At 48.6% G+C, this 17,822-nt stretch overlaps 3 protein-coding genes across 5 annotated transcripts in view; all 3 read right to left on the minus strand.

The window, feature by feature from the left end:
* Positions 1-318: 318 nt before the first annotated feature.
* Positions 319-4,722, minus strand: LOC146609057 (acidic leucine-rich nuclear phosphoprotein 32 family member E-like). Its single transcript, XM_085347048.1, has 7 exons — positions 4,479-4,722; positions 3,202-3,351; positions 2,757-2,879; positions 2,517-2,679; positions 2,322-2,443; positions 1,750-1,783; positions 319-1,665 (listed from the first exon to the last, which is right to left on the minus strand). The coding sequence occupies exons 1-7, from the start codon at positions 4,698-4,700 to the stop codon at positions 1,580-1,582; spliced, it is 900 nt and encodes a 299-aa protein (XP_085203174.1). The 5' UTR covers positions 4,701-4,722; the 3' UTR covers positions 319-1,579.
* Positions 4,723-5,290: 568 nt separating this feature from the next.
* Positions 5,291-15,141, minus strand: gabpb2a (GA binding protein transcription factor subunit beta 2a). 3 transcript variants are annotated; one of them, XM_085346353.1, is made up of 8 exons: positions 14,983-15,141; positions 13,010-13,117; positions 12,369-12,536; positions 12,094-12,288; positions 8,335-8,488; positions 7,847-8,023; positions 7,645-7,763; positions 5,291-6,900 (listed from the first exon to the last, which is right to left on the minus strand). In XM_085346353.1, the coding sequence occupies exons 2-8, from the start codon at positions 13,115-13,117 to the stop codon at positions 6,550-6,552; spliced, it is 1,272 nt and encodes a 423-aa protein (XP_085202479.1). In that variant the 5' UTR covers positions 14,983-15,141; the 3' UTR covers positions 5,291-6,549. The 3 variants fall into 3 exon arrangements, with proteins under 3 accessions (XP_085202479.1, XP_085202478.1, XP_085202477.1); XM_085346352.1 differs by lacking the exon at positions 14,983-15,141 and adding an exon at positions 14,170-14,477; XM_085346351.1 differs by lacking the exon at positions 14,983-15,141 and adding an exon at positions 13,669-13,995.
* Positions 15,142-16,284: 1,143 nt separating this feature from the next.
* The window catches only part of mllt11 (MLLT11 transcription factor 7 cofactor), a 2,950-nt gene continuing 1,412 nt past the window's right edge, over positions 16,285-17,822 (minus strand). Inside the window, exon 3 of the mRNA XM_085346628.1 lies at positions 16,285-16,813. Within this exon, the coding sequence (XP_085202754.1) occupies positions 16,727-16,813 (87 nt within the window). The 3' untranslated portion in view covers positions 16,285-16,726. The remainder of the gene's footprint in view (positions 16,814-17,822) is intronic.

Below are 17,822 nucleotides of genomic sequence, written 5' to 3' on the forward strand. Positions count from 1 at the left end.
CAACCAGCCCTGCGACCTTTGACCCTTCAGGTAACGATGCGATTCCTGTCAAACGATGCAGAGGGCAGTGTCATCGAACAGGTGATAACCAACCGGACGGCCGCTGCGATTGGTTCTTTGTATTCTTGGAAATAAGCACCTGAGCCCAGGTTTTGCAGATACTTCCTGTTGTGATGAGGAGCGCCGGCGTGCAGGTCGGAGGGTTTCATCCTGACTTCCTGTCCTCCTGGAAAGTACTTTTACTCGGGTACTGAGCTCCGTCTCTGCTTTTTCCCCATTGTCCTGAGCACATCACCACACTCTGCTTTTACTTGTTTAAAATCTTTTATTTAAAACTCAAACACCACAAAGAGTAAAACATCTTGACCCTACAGACAGGGTGAGGGTTCAAAGGTCAGAGATGGGGTTACCTCGCTGCAGATACATCAAAATAAAAAACTTCAAAAACCCCAAACTGAGTCTATTTACAGTATTGCCTTAGAAGTGGTGAGTTCACCCTGACCTCAGCAGGTCACACACTTTGACCTGTTGAATGACAACACACCAGTTCAAAGGCAGCAGGGGGCGCTAACACAGCAACAGTAACGACCACTTCAAAGCGACTGTGGTGAGGAAAAACTAACATAAATAAATAAAGTGTATTTTTCATTTTAGATGGAAGGAGTTTAGTGTAACTTTCTTCAAGCCGTTTAGCCTCTGAAATGCATTAAAAACGATCATAAAACATCCAAATCACACAATTTCAGTTTATTTCACATCAGCTGATATTTTCGGAAGCACCGCCCCGTTTTTCCTGACTGGCTCCTGAATGTTCCAGCTTTTACTCTGATGGAGGAGCTGATATCGTGAAAACTCAAACGCTCCCCTCACGTTCTCAGCTTTATTATTAAACTAATCACTTCCTGTTTCACTGTCATGTTTCTCAGAGCTACTGGCTGTAATTGGGCGCTGAGCTGATCACATTTAGTTATAGATTCAGGGCAGAGAAAGTCAAAGGTCAAACAGTAAAACAATAAAAGGAAGGTCATGAGGAGATTTGGAGAGCGCGCCCTGCTGCTGGGAAGGTGAAAGTGCGTTTATCGGATGGCTGCAGTTCCTGCTCGCAGTAAACCACCAACGAAAACCCGAGCAGATAGCGAGGTGGGGCCGGGCTGATCAGACGAAGCGGGCTTGGACTCATTGGTCTAATTTTCGTCTGTCTGTAGCTCTAACACGCTAACGCTGGAAGCTAGTGGCTTTCTGCTGTGTTGGAAGTGTAGGACAAACCATCGGGAGGTCGTTCAGTCCCCTCGGAGGAAACGCCGCCCCTGAAATAATAAAGAAAACGGCGACCAGAGGAGCTGAAACCCACTGAGGACGCGGGAAGCTCAGCAAACTAGCGAGGCGTTCAAACGCGGCTCAAAGTTCGGGGTGGGGAAAAGAGGGAAACGTGGCGTCTTCAGCAGGAAGCGTGGGGTTCGGACAAAATCTCTCAGAAATTCTCTAAAATTAAACACTTGACTCACAAACGCAAACTATCTCAGGGGACGCCGCCGCCAAGGAGAACAGGACGCCACACAGACGGCGGCCAGCTACAAGATTAGACATCATCATCATCGTCATCCTCCTCGCCTTCATCGTTCGCCTGTCTCTTCCTCTTCTGTCCCTGAACGCCCGCCGCATCATCTGCAGAAACAGAACGGACCAATCAGGGCACGCCCCGCCCACCTGGAGCCTAGATACAGCTGCAACACTGAAACACATGCTCACCATCCTCCTCCTCTTCGTCTTCCTCATCGTCATCCTGAGATGAAGCACAGAAAGAAGAGAAGCAGATTTACGTTTCTGACTGGACGCCTCTGACAGGAAGTGAACGAACACATTATCAGAGGAAACAAATTTAACTCGTCGTCAGGTTCAGAGGACCAAAAGTTCCAAAAACAGATGTAATAGAACATAATGAAAAACAATAATGTAGGAAATAAAAACAAAATGAAATACGTCATAAAAGAAGGATAAACAAATACAAAGAAATGATTACATTACAAATGGAGAAATACAAAAGTGTCGCTTTTGATGAAAATTTTTTGTTAATGACAAATAGTTGTTTTGGTGCTTTTAATCCTCAAAACTGTCAGTGACGGGGGGCGTGGCTGACAACAGAAGGTTTGGCTGTCGGACACACACACACACACCACACACACACACACACTGCGGGGAAACTCGGGGTTCAGGGTCTTGGCCAAGGACACTTTGTCATGCAGACTGGAGGACCTGGGATTGTCTGCTGACCCCAGGATCATCTGCGGCTCCACCTGCAGGATGAAGCTGGATTTGCTCACCTGGTTGGCGCGGTTCACCTGGAAACCCAGCCCCGCCTCTGCACTCTCCGAGCCGTCCTCGTCCTCGTCTTCCTCCTCATCGTACGCGCCAGTTGGCCCCGCCCCGTCCTCGCCATCCTCATCTGCAAACACGCACACGGGCATGACGAAACAGAGACGAGGAGGAGGACGGCGCTCCGTCTGAGCGGGTCTCACCTTCGTCCTCCGCCTCGGAGTCGGGTGCCTCGTTGTCCTCCTGGTCGAAGCCGTCCAGGTAGGTCACCTGGGGCAGCAGCTCAAACACGCTCTCCCGGTACTCCTCCAGAGACGTGATCTCGCAGTTAAACAGGTCAAGGCTCTGCAGGCTCTTCAGGTGTTGCTACAGGAGGAAACGACACGTTAGAACCTCAGAACGTTTCCTCTGTGAGCATGGCTGGAGCAGCGCAAGAACCTCACCAGCGCCTCCACGGTGCTCAGCTCCTTGATCTTGTTCCCACTCAGGTTCAGGTAGGTCAGGTTTGGACATTTCTCCGACAGCATCTCAAGAGAACCCGACAAATTGTTATCGCTCAGTTCCAACTGAGGGGGAGCAAAGACAAGAATGTCAGGAAAACCATCCGCCAGGAGAACCACAGTCCATGTGTGAAACAAAAAATTAGGATTTCTTCCTTTTCACTTTGTGGGTCCACTACACCTTCATTTACACATTAATTTAGCAGATTTTGATTTTGGTGGCATTGGTTCTTCATACTGCCAGTTACACCTGTCAAAGCACAAAGGCCCCCTGCTCGTTAGATCTCTCCCACCCGCAGAGGGTGCTCTCTGACCTCAAACCCAATCTCCTTCTTCCCCCTGAAAATGTTTGAATGCACCGTTGATGAGGTCAGACAGGTGAGCTCACCTTGCGTAGTTTGGGCAGCGAGGGCAGCTTGGCGAACGAGGTCAGACCAACGTTGACCATGCTGAGGAACTCGAGCTCCGTGAACTCATCGGTCAGACCGTCGACCTCGCCGTCTGCCGAGCGGCTGTTGTCCAGCACCAGCTCTGCGATCTGAGGACAGAGCAGAGCATGATGGGACATAAGCCTCTGTGTGTGTTTTATTAATCAGTTTGAACATGAAGTATTGATGAACCCTATACCTGACTGTACAGAAGACAGAACGTGATAGATGTGATATTTGTTTATTTATCAGTTTATAAGTCAAGCCCGAGTTAACACGAGGACCACAGTCGAGGTCATTCTGAGCCTGTACAAATTATTAATTATACTTACAGGTTGCCTGGCAACTCATATTGATTAAGAAGGCTGCTGTAACATGAGCCAGAGCGAGCCAGGCGTGATGGACAGGTAAACACTCACACTTATAATCAGAGTGGGCGGAGAGTGTGGAAAACCAATCAGAGCAAATAAAGGTAAACCCAGTAGAGATGGCTCGACAATGCAGCTGAACAGGTGAGTGCAGAGCAGGTAGTTATCTACATGTAAATTAGCCCTTTTGTCACGTTTGATCGTCCACACAGCCTCCGTCAGCTGGATCAATAATCTGATCGGAGATCAGGGTTAGTGATGTTGACTCTCGCTGGCTTCCTGTTTATGTAACGCGCCCGCACCCCCTCCCGGCTCCTGTAGGGAGGGGGCGGCACTCACCATCTGCTCCCCCCCCCCCGAATGGCGGAGCGTGTTATTCAACTGCTGCGGCTTATATAACGTATAAGCGCGCGCACGCGGCACCATACGACGGGCGCACGGACTCCGGTACTTCGCTGTAACGGAGATTAGGACATTCCCGAGCAGTAATCCAGCCCTAATCTGCAAGGCTAAAACCGGTTACCCGGTACTCTCGTTACAGTTACGGCCCGCAGGGTCCGCCAGGAGAGAACATTTCCGCGGTTAATCCGCTTCTGTGACCCGGTACCGCCTCTGAAACGAGCTCCGTGTCGCTGTCCCGGAGGCTCCGAGGAGCGGTCTGTTCCGGGACTCACCGTCCACCCTAGGCGGGTTACCCTGCCTCCTCACGCCGGACCCGCTGGGATTAAGACTATAAACCCGCTGCTATTCGGACGGCCAGAGCTGAAGGATGCTCCGCATCCCGTCGTGACCGTCAGCTGGACGCCCGAGAGCGGGCACCCGGACCCCGGGCGCACCTGCCGGGCCACATCAAAGACCGAACGGCTCACCTCCGCCGGGTTCCGGTTCCGCAGCTCCAGGGTGATCCTCTTCTTCATGTCCATGCTGTGGCGGTGAACGGCTGACGGCGTCCCGGGGTCGGAGCGGTGCCTGCCTTCCTCTGCTGGCTGCCGTTCGCCTACTGATCCTCCATGATACGGCGAGCCCCGCCCACCAACCCACGGGGTTGGACGTGCACGCCTGAGCCACCGCTGATTGGACGGCGGGCACATCAATCAGACTTGATTAGGTCTAGTCCTACCAGATAGGTCGTTTGTCATGAAACCCAGACGGCACTGCAAAGCTTCATGGGAGTTGCAGTTTAATCGCACAAAAGCTTCCTTTTTCTTTCATTGAATTAAAGAAAGATCAGAGTGAAATAAAGCAGTTCTAATAAAAAAAAAATGAACCGCTCTATAATTATTTACAGGACGGAAGCGCTGCACTAGTTTCAAGAGTATGAATACAATTAAACTTGACTTTACAGCTGGCTCAATAAATGCATCATGGATATAAAACTTAAACATCATTGTAATCATTTTGCCATCACAGCAGCAGCTGGCCCTTGTTGCTTTGTCAGTCTCCCAGCACTCATCACCCCTGTTACCAATTAAGTTTGTGCAGAAAACACTTGAATGCAAAAATCAGAGCCTGGATGCCACGGTGTCCAGCTCAGTTCTTCATCCAGAATCAGGGACGCGTTGTTCATTCGCCTGTAAGCTACAGGACAGGAGCTAAACTAAAACAGGACATTTCCTTAAGGTCAGTAAACACCTCGCTATTAGCTTATGAAACAAGCTTTTATTGAAAGGAAGAAGCGTTTACCTGAGATCACAGGTACACAGGCAGCCGCCATCATCATCATGAAGCATTAAGGTACAGTTTACAAAAATACAAATTTATATGTACACTGAAAAAGTCGACGTCACTGAGTGTATAAAAATGGCTGAAGTTATACAGGTGATGGAGGACAGGTGTGTTCTCAGGTGGGCTTCTATAAGGGAGCAGGCTGGGCAGACATGAGCCTCGCAGAGGAGCACTCCTGCAGCCTCAGGTGTGACATCGCCTATCTCTGAAATGAAAAAGTGAGCGGTGGAGCAGTGCAGGTGAGGCACACTGTCCAGGATCAGGCAAGCTCAGCTATACTTGACACTTTTCACCTGGCAGGCCAATTAAGGTTTCCATTTCCTGTCTAGAGTATCCTGGAATGAATTAGCGTTTAGCACTTCCTGTCCTGACAGGAAGTGAAAGATTCTAACAGGAAACACATTATTCACGGTGAAGCATTTACACAGAACAGCTGTTTGCTTACGAGACAGCTGTGGCGGTGACCTTGAGGTGATGTGACCAGTCTGATGTTGGTGTAAAAATCAAAACATGTAAGTGTCACAAACCAAAGTGGGAGGAGTTAAAAGACCAAATTTAAGGACGGTTATGTAGATGAGTGAGGTGGAGGAGGGTGGAGCAGGGCAGCGTCACACTGCTGGTCATGTGACTTCAGTAGTGACATCAATAGTCACCTGACCTTAGCGTGCCCCTTTAGAAACCACCTGAAAACAACATCATAATTAATGAACAGAGTCCATGATGGAGCTGGTTCAGCTCAGGTCAAAGGTCACAGGAAGACAGAGTAACGCTTCCTGCAGCTCATGAACACAAGGTCACATCGGAAGAACACAGCAGAGTCCGAGCATTCCTGGAAAACCGGCTCCTTTCACAGCACCCTCCGCTGGATGGTGAAGGGGGTAAAGCGGGTGTGAGTGGCAGGAATCAGTCCATAGAAGGAACATTTGAAGAAGCTTCCTCTCCGCCAGCGCCGGGCAGAGGAAACACGTTAAAGCGGCATTCGGGGAACAAATGGCTGAGGGTAAACAAGGTCCCTCTTCCTCCTTGGGTCATCAATGTCCTCTACGCGGAAGCCATTTTGGACCCTGCTGAAAAAAAGAAGTGAAAGGTTTCTAAACCGGGGAGTCTGGATGGCGCTGAGCCGAACTCCGCCCCCTGTTGAAGCATGTGTCACGCCAGGATCAGGTCTTTTTGTGGGCATGAGTACATCGTGCAAATCCCGCCTGCTGCGCTCCGTTAGGAGCTCACCTCCGTCGCCTCTCCCCCCGCCTCCACCAGCGTCACTTGACCCTCCTCTCCCTCCATGATGATGCCCCCCTCCTGCAGCACCACCATCTCGCCCTCCTCCTCCACCACGCCGCCAGATCCCTCCTCCTCATCCTCCTCTCCTCCCACCACCTCCTCGGGGCTGGCAGCAGCGTTGGTGGCGCCAGCCGCCGTGTTTGCAGTGGCGGTGCCAGCCTGACTCTGGGCCATGGCCTCCAGCTTGATGCGGTACTCCTCCGCCTCCTGCTCCTTCCTCAGCAGCTGCTGTCGGTACTCCTGCGCCTTCCTGTTGGCCTCCTGCAGCTGCCTCTGCAACAGCTCCTGCAGGAAAACAAATAATCCTCATCGATCAGCACAAAACCATACAGACCAGCGCACCCCACCCAAACCACGGAGAGAAACCCATGTGGTGTGACGTGTGCACACGTATTGAATGCTGGTGTGGTTTCAGACATTTGTAGCACTGAGGGGATTTCGAAAGAGGAAATTGTCAGATTCATGAAACTGGACTTCAGGTTTGGACATCACGCTCGAGGATCACGCCGTACGCATTTGCAACTCTTTTGGGGAAATTTCGCTCCAAACTAACCCACACTGTGAACCCACCCACAGCACCGGCTCACAAATGATCCCCGATTCAAATCCAATTCAATTACAGCGGGGCAACGACAACGGTCTAACTTCCTGTTGGGTTTGTGGCGTGGTTCCAAGAGGCACGGCCATGTTAACGGCGCTACAGAGCCATATTCAAAATAAAAGCATTGGATGAAATCAACTTTAGATCCACACACAGTGGAGCTGGCACACATCATTCAGGTGAACACAGCTCTGCAGGTTTATACAAATCTGACACACACACACACACACACACACACACACACACACACACACACACACACGCACACGCTTCTTTATGGTCCCTCAAGACTACAGTGGGTCATTGGCAGGGTGACATCTTGTTAGGCCTGGGGTCAGTGTTGTTTTCTATACACTGTAAAACGCAGCTCGCTGAAACTGTGAGCGGCGTTCAGAGGTCACTGATCACAGTGTGGAGGCGGCGCTCACCGTCTCTCCCGTGTTGTTGTGGTTGTTGGTCACCTCCAGCTTCCTCTTCCTGGAGGGCGGGGGCTGCGGCTCCTCCGTCACCACCTCCTCTGTCACGGTGTTGGCAGGCACGGCAAGCACTGGATAAGATAAAATAAAAATCAGGATGTAAATGGCCTCAGGACTTCCCGCCACTTCCTGTTCAAAGGCATCAGCATCATACTCTGCTGTCCATGCTGCATGGTGACGAAGAACGGCTGTGCCATCCCTCCTGTTGTCTGCAGGTTTCCGTGCTGGTCGGTTACTATGGTGATGACCCTCTGACCACCTTCGTTTACGACGGTGGCGTGCTGGATGTTGGAGTCAAGAGCGCTGGCAGCCATCGCTTCCTCAGAGTCTCCTGAAAAACAAAAGGGGGTCGTTACAGCGATGCGGTCTGCGGCTTCTCATCGTGTCGGGGACCGCGGTACTGTTTGTGCAGCATTTCAAAAATGGCGTGAAGGAGGCGCTCTCGTGACTCACAGAGTATTTCCACTGACCAGCCATTCGGTGGCAAGAAATCTGCTGAGGTTGCATTTTTGGATCGCTTGGAAACCCCGGTGTAGTAAGTACTGAAAAATGACCAGCTGCTACCACCATGTCAAGCTGTGACGTGCCGACCAAAGAGGTAGAGATGGAAAAGGGCTCTGTGTGTGTGTGCACACATCTCACCTGCATTGGCCTTGTTGAGCAGCTCGGCCAGGTTGACCACACCCCCCTGAATGGCAGGTATGCCCTGGATGATGAACTGTGGTTGGTTGGTGGTGCTGCTCGTCTCCACATTCATGCTCACCTGGTTCATATTCACCTGATTCTGCATGCCCTCCTACACACACACACACACACACACACACACACACACACAGTGAAGCATTCATTAATTTAAAGGTGCCTTTTTCTGCATTTCTACCTCCGCAGAATCAACCAATCAGGAGGCTTCTGTTAGTAGCATTTTATTTATCTTCACTCTGGTGCCATCAGGTGTGCGCAGGTGCTTTGTACTGAAAGGCAAAGACCCTACAATCATACAAAGTAACCCCACCCACTTCCTGTAAACACTGTACAAAGACACAGGAGAGACTTTTGGAACGCCCCCCATGTCCTTTTCTTCTGCCGGCTGTGGGTGTAAAGGGGTTGGGATAGGTTAGGATCCAGGCTGCTATGATTCCTGTTTCCTGTTATGAGGGGAGATGTTATCAGAACGTGTGATTGCATGATCACCTTGGTCACCTATAGCATGTCAGAGTTTCTGGCTTCGATCCTAAGCCCGTTGGTCGGCAGCTCTGAACATCCAGACATGTTGAGTCATTATGGAGGCAGATGAAACCATGGTCTCATTCCATGTTACACCTCTCTTCACTTGCATCCCAGTCACTGAAGTGTTGGAGGTAGTTCGTAATAGAGCAGGGCGATATGGCCAAAAATATTTATCACGATATATATATTTGAAAATTTGCGATAACAATATAACTGACAAATTGAAAATAAAACAAAAAACCCATCCATTTGTTTTCACTTAAAAAAGCAGCTGTTTTTTTGTGCATTAAAGCTATAAAAACATTTAACAGTGCAAATGTAATGTAATAACATAATGTAATAAATTCTGTTTTCATGGATGCCTGGATGTTAAACTTCATAGTTACACCTGGTAAAACAGCTACGCTGATCATTTTATTAAGGATGAAAGAATTTAGACAGTTATCAACCACTTCAGCCCCTGGTACCGGGGGCAAAAAGGAGGAGATCACGTTTAATTGGTTATAACACGGGGTGAGAAATATAAGTCCAGACATGTGGTGTCCACAGAAACCTCTGAATCTCAGCTAAAATGTCATATAAACCATTTCTACAACCACCAAATACATTGAAAACAAGCCATGATTAAACGAGCAGTTATGTAAATGCGCAGAAGACTGCTAAACAAACAAAACCGAACCGGAAATTCTCCAGACTTCATGTAACCGGCTAAAGATAGACTGGTTAGCTTCCAGGGCTATCACTGACTCCACACACCAAGCTTCACCACGATCAGACCAAAATTCACTGAATGAACCGCAAAAGAAAACTACAAAAAACACACAGCGGCGCAAATACGCTAAGACAGAGATTGGCTTACCCAGGGCTGTAATTTTTCACTGTTTCACTTTAGAAACATAAATCTTTGCACAGATGATGTTTATATGTTGGTTACTGAAATTCTGGAACCAAATGTGATCTGAGGCATATTTTTAAAAGGGTTATATGCTAAAAATTTTAAAAAGAATTACGCAAGGATAAAATCTACTTACTTTTTCTGTGTTCCAGTCTCAGTAACTTTGACACAGTAATATCTGCTTCAATAGTTACACCTCTGATGAAATCTCACAAGTGTTAGCTTTATTTTGATACCAAGATTGTAAGCACAGAGTTTGTAATTGCAGAGAAATAACCAATTAAATTTGGGCATTGCATTTTCGAGCATGAAGCTCAGAAACCCCCTTCAGGCTTAAGAGGTTAACTCTCAGTGATGGTGCAGTGTTCGTTTGACTTTGGGACCTGAAGCTGACGGAGGTTTGGACCCAGATTACTCCCTGATTTAAGAGCACCTCCGTCCGACAAATATGGCAATAACGACGCCCGCTTGCATGTTCTACAAAAAAAAAAAAAAAAGTGCTTTGTTGTGTATCTGGCAGACAACACCAAACCAGTTCCACATCACTGAAGTTGCAGCATTTTTACAAACCAATTCTGGTTCATCCGTTTCACTCAACGAGCCGCTTTCCCCCTTCTCATTCTCTGTTGCTGCCATGCTTTTTCCACCATGTGCGTATTATAAACAAAGGCACTGCGCGTGCATGTTTTACCCGTATTCTATCACAATATTTTATTTTGTTATCATTGCCTAACATTGTACCGGTATTACCGTGAACGGTATAATATGGCCCAGCCCTAGTTCGTAAGAGATTACAGGATAACCCCAACCTCAGCAACAGGACCACTCTCAGCATCGACTACATGTGTTTGAACTGTGTCTTCATTTCATCCGTTTCAGAAGTGGAGAAGAGGGCTTTGCTATCCTACCCTGGAACATCACCAAGCCATTGGTTCAGGTATGTGGATGACACCTGGGTGAAAATCAAATCTCAGGACGTTCCACAATTCACGGATCACATTAACTCGGTGGACCGACACATCAAATTCACCAGGGAGGATATGAAAAGTGGCAGGTTAGCCTTCTTAGACTGTGAGATTTCCATCAGTAATGGGGGACATCTAAAAGCTGACGCACAACTGCCGCCCAAGCGAAAACCTGTAGTGATCCCGTACATGTCAGGCGTATCGGAGCAGCTGAGACACATTTTTTCTAAACACCGCGTCTCTGTGGCTTTTAAACCCCAAAAATTGGCCCACCCCAAGGATCTGACAGCCCATTGTTCCTTCAGTGGGGCTAGTTTTAGTCATTGTGCAAATGTCCCGTTTATAAGGTTGGAAACCTGCAGTCAGCTGAGACTGAAGAAGTCACCTGGATGATGACGAAGGGTCCAGATGAATAGAATCAACCTTTTGAGAAGTGCATGTGTGGCGCGGCTGTGGGGGACGCGGACACACCCGAGCAGCAACCGCGCCTCAACAGCTTCAAAGCAGAGTGCACTGGGTCCCGTTGTTGTCGTTGGTGTGTGTTAGACAGCAACTGAAAAGCTGCAGCCGTGTGTGAGGTACGACAACCAGAAATAAAAGTGCTGAAAATGTGGTCGTCTCTGCCACGCGTCTGTCACGGTACAATTAGCTCAGACCTCTGTGTGTTTACAGCAAAGCTTGTCATTAAAGCAGGATTTCACAGCAGCAACAAACTGAACTCAGCTTATTTTTCACAGCAGTGTGCACACACAGCGCCTCTCTGCAGTAAACAACAAGTGAAACAAAGACAAGTGTGTTAGTCTGTCGGATTATTGACTGAGTGTTTGTGCTACTGAAGCACAGTAACACAAGTGCTGTCATCACTCGAGCTGCTCTCAGCTGACTGACGGTGTCACGGACGTGAAACGGCTGTAAATAAATTCTATCAGTGACTGCAGCACAGAAACTCTCAGCAGCTCACTGCACCAGACGGAAAATGTTGTTATAATGAACATTGATCCATTGTTCCAGTCTGCTGCTATGAATTATGGGATAGCGTTTTCTGCTCCCCTTTCATAAAGAACACTCCAGTGTCTCCTCTGCTAAAGGAGGCAATAAAGGAAGCATTAAAGATCCTTTCCTCAGACAGCTCTGATTACGGCCTCCCGGCAACAAACATTCCTACACAAAACAACTCGGGCGAAATGTCTGCCTCACCTGATCTCCGGGCAGCCTGAAAGTCTCTGTTATCGACCTCGCTGCAGAGTGCGAGCACACCTGTAACCTTTCTGTCACACTGAAACCTCAATGTTCTGCTTCTGCTTGTCGACTCACCTGCAGCAGCAGCATCAGCTCCGTGTTCTGGATGTCCATGGCGATGTCGAATGGCGTCTTGTCGAATTTGCTGAGCGCGTGTACGTCAGCGCCGTGCTTGATGAGCGTTTCAGCCACGCTGTGGTGCCCATGCTGTGCTGCCCAGTGCAGCGCCGTCATCTTCAGCATGTCTTTGGCGTTGATGTCAGCGCCGTTCTAAAAGGGAGGTCCACATATGTCAAAGATCACAGCGCTTAGAGCACACAGAGCCTTCCAATGAAGACAAGCCGTCTTACCCGGACCAGCAGCTCCACGATGACCGTGTGTCCCTCGGCGGCAGCCATATGCAGCGGGGTGCGGTCCACTTTGGTGCGGGCGTCTCTGCTGACACCGGCCCTCAGCAGGACGTCGGCAGTGGAGTAATGGCCGTGCTGAGCGGCCAGGTGGAGCGGGGACGTCCCAAGCTGAAGGTGAGTGAGAAGGAGCCAGAACAGGTGAGCTCAGGTGCAGCTTTCTATCTCAGAGTCTCAGAAACAACTCTTTTTCAAGGTTCAAGTCCCACCCTTCATCCACTCACTAACGCGTATCCTGTTCAGGGGCGCTGGAGCCTATCCCAGCTGTCTTAGGGTGAGAGGCGGGGTACACCCTGGACAGGTTGCCATTCTGTTGCAGGGCCAACACATAGACACAGGCAACCACTCACATTCACACCTAACTTTAACCTAACCCGCTAACAAGTCTTTGGACTGTGGGAGGACGCCGGAGTACCCGGAGAGAACCCACGCAAACTCGACACAGAAAGACCCCGGCCTGATGGTGGAACTGAACTCTTGCTGTGAGGCAACAGTGCTAACCACTGTGCCGCCTGCTGACGTTCCCATCCCATTATTAGTGCTATTTAAAAAAAAAAAAAAAAAAGCATGCAGCAGAGTCTCACCCAGTCAGTGGTGAACGGCGCCCCGTTGGCCATCAAATTTCGAACTTCGTCATCCTGACCTTTCCGGGCTGCCTCTAGCAGCCGCTTCCCCAAATCGACCAGCGACATCTGCAGAAAGGGATCGATACAGCTGATCAATTCTCCCAATCAGTAACTTCAGGCATCCTCAAACAGCCAATGAAAGCTGCAGTGTCCATCCTTTATTTGCAGGGTGTTGTTTATGACCAACAAAAACCTTTAATTCAACATTTCTTATAAACACTTTAACTTCTCTCAGCCTGTCTGATTAAACAACTCCTTCAAACGTACCAGCTCGCTTATCTGAAGCTAACAGTTAGGTGTCTATTATCGGACACACATGGTTCATCTGCGCCTGCTCCGTCGGTAAGGCTCAAGTTGAAGTTGCCCGCTTATGTTTTAAGAGCAGAAATGTAAAGTGTGTTTGCTAACATCTACTCATGTGCAGTGGGTTAGCTCCTCTTTAAAAGACACAAAGAACAAAAACCTGTGTGTGTCGGATAACGGGTCCGTAGCTGAGGGTTTAGCACGGCAGGGCTACAGAAACCTGCTAAAGTGCACCAGGGGGCTGACTGAACCCCCCCAGGCCCGCTGTGAGCGGGTTGTGGAGGCTCACACCCGACCGAATGCTTTTATTTTACCAGAACGTGCCCCAGGCCGTGTCCGATAATGGAAATCGGGTAGTCACACCGCTCTCGTGATTGCGAAACAGCAGAGAAGGACGAGATTCCTCTCCGCGGCCGAGGAGCCATTTTAGGCGCCTCGACGGGCAGAAAAATTCCGCCATGAGCTGCGTCGCCCCGCGCAGCCTGTCCGTGCTCTTCTTCGCCACCCGCACCGCCGCCACGGTCACAACAACACCGACAGGAAACCGTTTGATATTAAGTTGTTGGTTTTCCGGGGGAAGTCACACAGAAATTTCCTATTTTACACGCGGAGAAAAAACTACTTCCACATCCGGTTAGTCGGTGTTGTCGGAGCGCGCGCAGTCATACCGCTCACCGGAGCCTCGTGCGGAAAGGTTGACTCTGGCGCGCGCAATTCCACCTTCGTGCGGAGGACGCGAGCCGGAGCACGCGGGCGGCTGTGGTCCCGCGGCGGGCGGCTGTGGTCCCGCGGCGGCCGACGAAGGGAGTACTTACCGGCTCCAGGTTTGTGGGGCCGCGCTACTCCTCGCTGCTAACCTTAGCGGCTCGATGCTAGCCGCCCCACCGTGGGCGTCTGCGGGAGCTTGTGCTTGTTTTGTGATCCGTGCTACGGAAGAATGGGTGCAGTCAGGCGTACACTTCAAGACTAGAACCGCACCAGAACATAAATGCCGAACACTAAGAGAGCTTGGCCCGTCCGACTCTAGCGAGTCTGTTTACGGAGAAAAGTTAGCGAGACGCGGCCGGATGGTAAGGGTGTAACCTTCAAAATAAGAGCCTTTACAGCCGTCCAGTGATTTAAATGTTTTTGTAAAACTGTAAACCGTCATCATCGCACTCCTGTCAGCGTTAGGACTATTAACAGGGATTGTTCAGATTAATGCCATTTAGTATTTGTGAATTAAATATGTTTCCTGAAAATTCTGAGTAAAGATCTTAAAGTGCATTTCAATCATTTGGTAGCCCTCAATAACAACATTCAGCCAACAGGCTTTGGAAGTGAAGAAAACCAGACATTATTGTCATGAAGATATCTGCCTATAGTCCGTTTTTGACGAAAATGCAGGTAAAATTCATATTACAACTAATGTAAATTTATAGTATTTTCCCCTCGGCTAATTAATAGCAAATAAACCAATAAACTACTGATTAACGGTAAAAGTGTACCTGAAATCCACAGTTGGACCGTACACTATTTTATGTTGAAAGTCTTCAAAGGAAGTGTGGTCCTCTGTAAAGCTTATAGCTATGTTAGCCGTTAGCCTGCGCGCATGTAAGCTGGAACAAGTTAAAATAAAGCTGCTTTACCTTCTTATCTCAAGGTTCTCGCGATCGTACGCCTCCTGGCGTGGATGGGACCCGGAAAGGTGCGCTTATCTGCTCAGAAAACCTTCACAAACAGGTATTTTTTTTTTAAAAAAATGTTTAATGTGCTACAAAGATGGCGGCCCCGCGACACCGGAGGTGGAAGCCGGAGAGTGTTAACCTGCCAGGGGGCGGGCTCTGTGCCGGCGGAGGCGAAGAGATCTGAGGTCAGTTTGAAGAACAGAGTGTGCATCACAGGGCTGTGATGCAGTGACCGAGGCTGACCACAGATCAGCCAACAGGAGAGGCTGATTCCCGCCTGCGCAGCAAAGAAGAGTACGACATGTTGGGAGTAGTAGAAGAAGAGTCGTGCGTTTTGTTTTCTGGAATTTCACATTTAAATATGTATAAATTAAGTTCTTAAATTATTCATAAATCTCCAATAAAAAAAGAAAAGTGATAGTCTGTTCGACGTGTTTCGATTATTTAAAGGGATAATGGGTTTTTGTGAGCTGTCACGTTGGACAGGACAGATGTGTGCGTTTTCTCTGAGATGATCTATGACCCCAGGTGATCATAGAAGAAGAAAATTATCTTGATGCATGATTAACCTGAGAGGAATCAGACCAATAAGACCTGATGTTTGGAGACGTGATTGGTCAAATAAATGCGTGTCAGCCGGGTTTTGATCTGAAAGAGCTTAAACCTCCACTTTCGATGTTCAGGTGTGAAACATAAGAAAGTACTTCTAATCAGGTAACAGCACAGACCTGCTGATGGCTCAGGTGCGTGGGCAGCTCTGCTAAATCCTGCAGCAGAGATCACAGAGAAGCACACCTGGGTTTCCTGTCAGTTGCACCTGTAGCGCCTCTGGACCAATCAAACGCTGTTTAACAGGTGCAGGGAGGTTTGAAGCTCTGAGGCACATGATAGAAATCAAGTTTCTTCTTCTGTGATGTTCGACTCCGTTAACCATAATCCACCACCAGGCGCCGGGCACAAGAAGAAAGAGGTTCTGTTCAGAGGATCATTTTTCAGGAGCTGCTGATCAAATGTATTGATTATCCGACTCATTCTGTAATCATCAGCAGGTGATGAGGTAATCACTCGGGTATGTGCTGTGAACATTACTCAGTGATGTCACAGAGGTGTTTCTGACCCTGAAGCTGAACACGAATTTATTCGTCGTGTATGACGAGGTTTACTCCATAGTCACTGTAATTCACATACATGGCCAGTTAATGATCGTGTGACTTTATTAGTTACTTTTACTGTAATAAAAGCCAAACTTACGAGTAACTGTGGACTTTTTTATTGTTGTTGGCAGGAGTGCGAGGTTTGATTACAGCTACACAAATAAATAAATAAATAATAAACAGGGCAGACTGTGAGGTTAACCTGAACAGCTGTAACAAAAGAAAAGAGGCACAGATGAAACAGAACAATGTGATCTTCACAGGCGTCTGTTCAAAAACCAGAAAATTAAAAAGCCTTGTCACACCAGTCACATCATCTCCTTCAGTTCTGCAGGTGAACCTCACCTGAGAGGGTGACGCAGTTCTTCAAACATCAGCTGCTCCATCACAAGTCAAATTTATTTTACCAAACGATAATCAAAGGGTTCAAAGAGCACCACACTTCCTGTTCCACCCAGGAAGAAAACTGGAAGTGTGGTGCACCTAACGTGCTGTCCTGCAGACCCTGCATCTTTGCTTCAGTGTGGTCTGAGGTCAGAGGTTAGCTGGCTTCACAGCAGCAGGTCAGCGAGCAGGGCGTCCACAGCGGCAATCGGAGCTCTCCAGTAATTAAAGGAGGAGAACTCTGACAGCTCCCTCTGCAGGAGACACAGGGAATGACACATTTCAGTTAACAACAGGTCTCTGTACAGCGCAGCCCAAGGGCAAAATCCAAGAGGGGAGTAAACTCTACATGCAGAAAGGCTAACTTACATCTATGTTAGATCCTGAGAGCAGGGCTCAATAGTGTAACTTCATGTGTGAAGTTTTAAAAACAGCGCCCCCTCCAGTCAGTACGGAGCCTGCTATTAACTAGTGACAGGATCGATACCTCAGAGCAGGGGTGGCCAACTCCAGGCCTCGAGAGCCGGCATCCTGCAGGTTTTAGACCTCACCCTGGGTCAACACACCTGAATCAAATGATTAGTTCATTATCAGGCCTCTGGAGAACTTCGAGACATGCTGAGGAGGTCATTTAGCCATTTGAATCAGTTGTGTTGGATCAAGGACACATCTAAAACCTAAAGGACACCGGCTCTCGAGGCCTGGAGTTGACCACCCGTGCCTCAGAGGAAAATAAGGACAGTGAAGCTAAACATCAGTGTGAGGGAATCACTGTAGTGCTGCAGCAGTCAGTTCATGTTAAACCAGGATCTACTGTCACTTTACTGTCTGTGTCTACAGCAGGAAATGGCTGTTGGGCTAAAATCCAGCTGTTAGCTGTGATGTTGGGATTTGTGGAGGAGAGCCTGAGTCACGTGGAGTCAGAAACTCTGCAATCAGAGCTATTTTATGCAATAAAATAAATAAAATAATCTGTTTTTACCCAAACACTCTTTATCCAAAGAGTTTACGACATACATAACTACATCACACCACTTTCGTACCATCAGCACGTCTGCAGGGAAAACAGCTTCCTCGCGTCATCTGACTGACTGCATTACTTCATATTAGCAGTGAGGAAAAGTGAAGCCCCCGTGTAAGTGAAGGACATGGAGATTTCTTTCCTGTGGACATGATGTCAGGTTTCCACTCTGCTTTTGTCTGTGGTGTGACACGCGTGCAGTAACCGTGATGTTGGAAACTGTGGCTGTGTGGGGCAAAGAG

The sequence above is a fragment of the Diplotaxodon limnothrissa genome, linkage group LG22 (genome assembly GCF_057381915.1).
Source record: "Diplotaxodon limnothrissa isolate DT_005_m linkage group LG22, D_limnothrissa_male_GT1.1, whole genome shotgun sequence".
NCBI lineage: Eukaryota > Metazoa > Chordata > Actinopteri > Cichliformes > Cichlidae > Diplotaxodon > Diplotaxodon limnothrissa.

What these genes read in the sequence shown, in the direction of transcription:
- LOC146609057 (XM_085347048.1), bottom strand. Translation starts at nt 4,700, where the DNA reads ATGTGCCCGCCGTCCAATCAGCGGTGGCTCAGGCGTGCACGTCCAACC. An exon ending in GGAACCGGAACCCGGCGGAG is followed by an intron (nt 3,352 to 4,478) that starts GTGAGCCGTTCG and finishes CTCTGTCCTCAG; the next exon opens with ATCGCAGAGCTGGTGCTGGA. An exon ending in TGAGCACCGTGGAGGCGCTG is followed by an intron (nt 2,680 to 2,756) that starts GTGAGGTTCTTG and finishes TTCCTCCTGTAG; the next exon opens with CAACACCTGAAGAGCCTGCA.
- gabpb2a (XM_085346351.1), bottom strand. Translation starts at nt 13,779, where the DNA reads ATGGCTCCTCGGCCGCGGAGAGGAATCTCGTCCTTCTCTGCTGTTTCG. An exon ending in ACGGCCTGGGGCACGTTCTG is followed by an intron (nt 13,118 to 13,668) that starts GTAAAATAAAAG and finishes CCCTTTCTGCAG; the next exon opens with ATGTCGCTGGTCGATTTGGG. An exon ending in AGCTGATGCTGCTGCTGCAG is followed by an intron (nt 8,489 to 12,093) that starts GTGAGTCGACAA and finishes GTGTGTGTGTAG; the next exon opens with GAGGGCATGCAGAATCAGGT.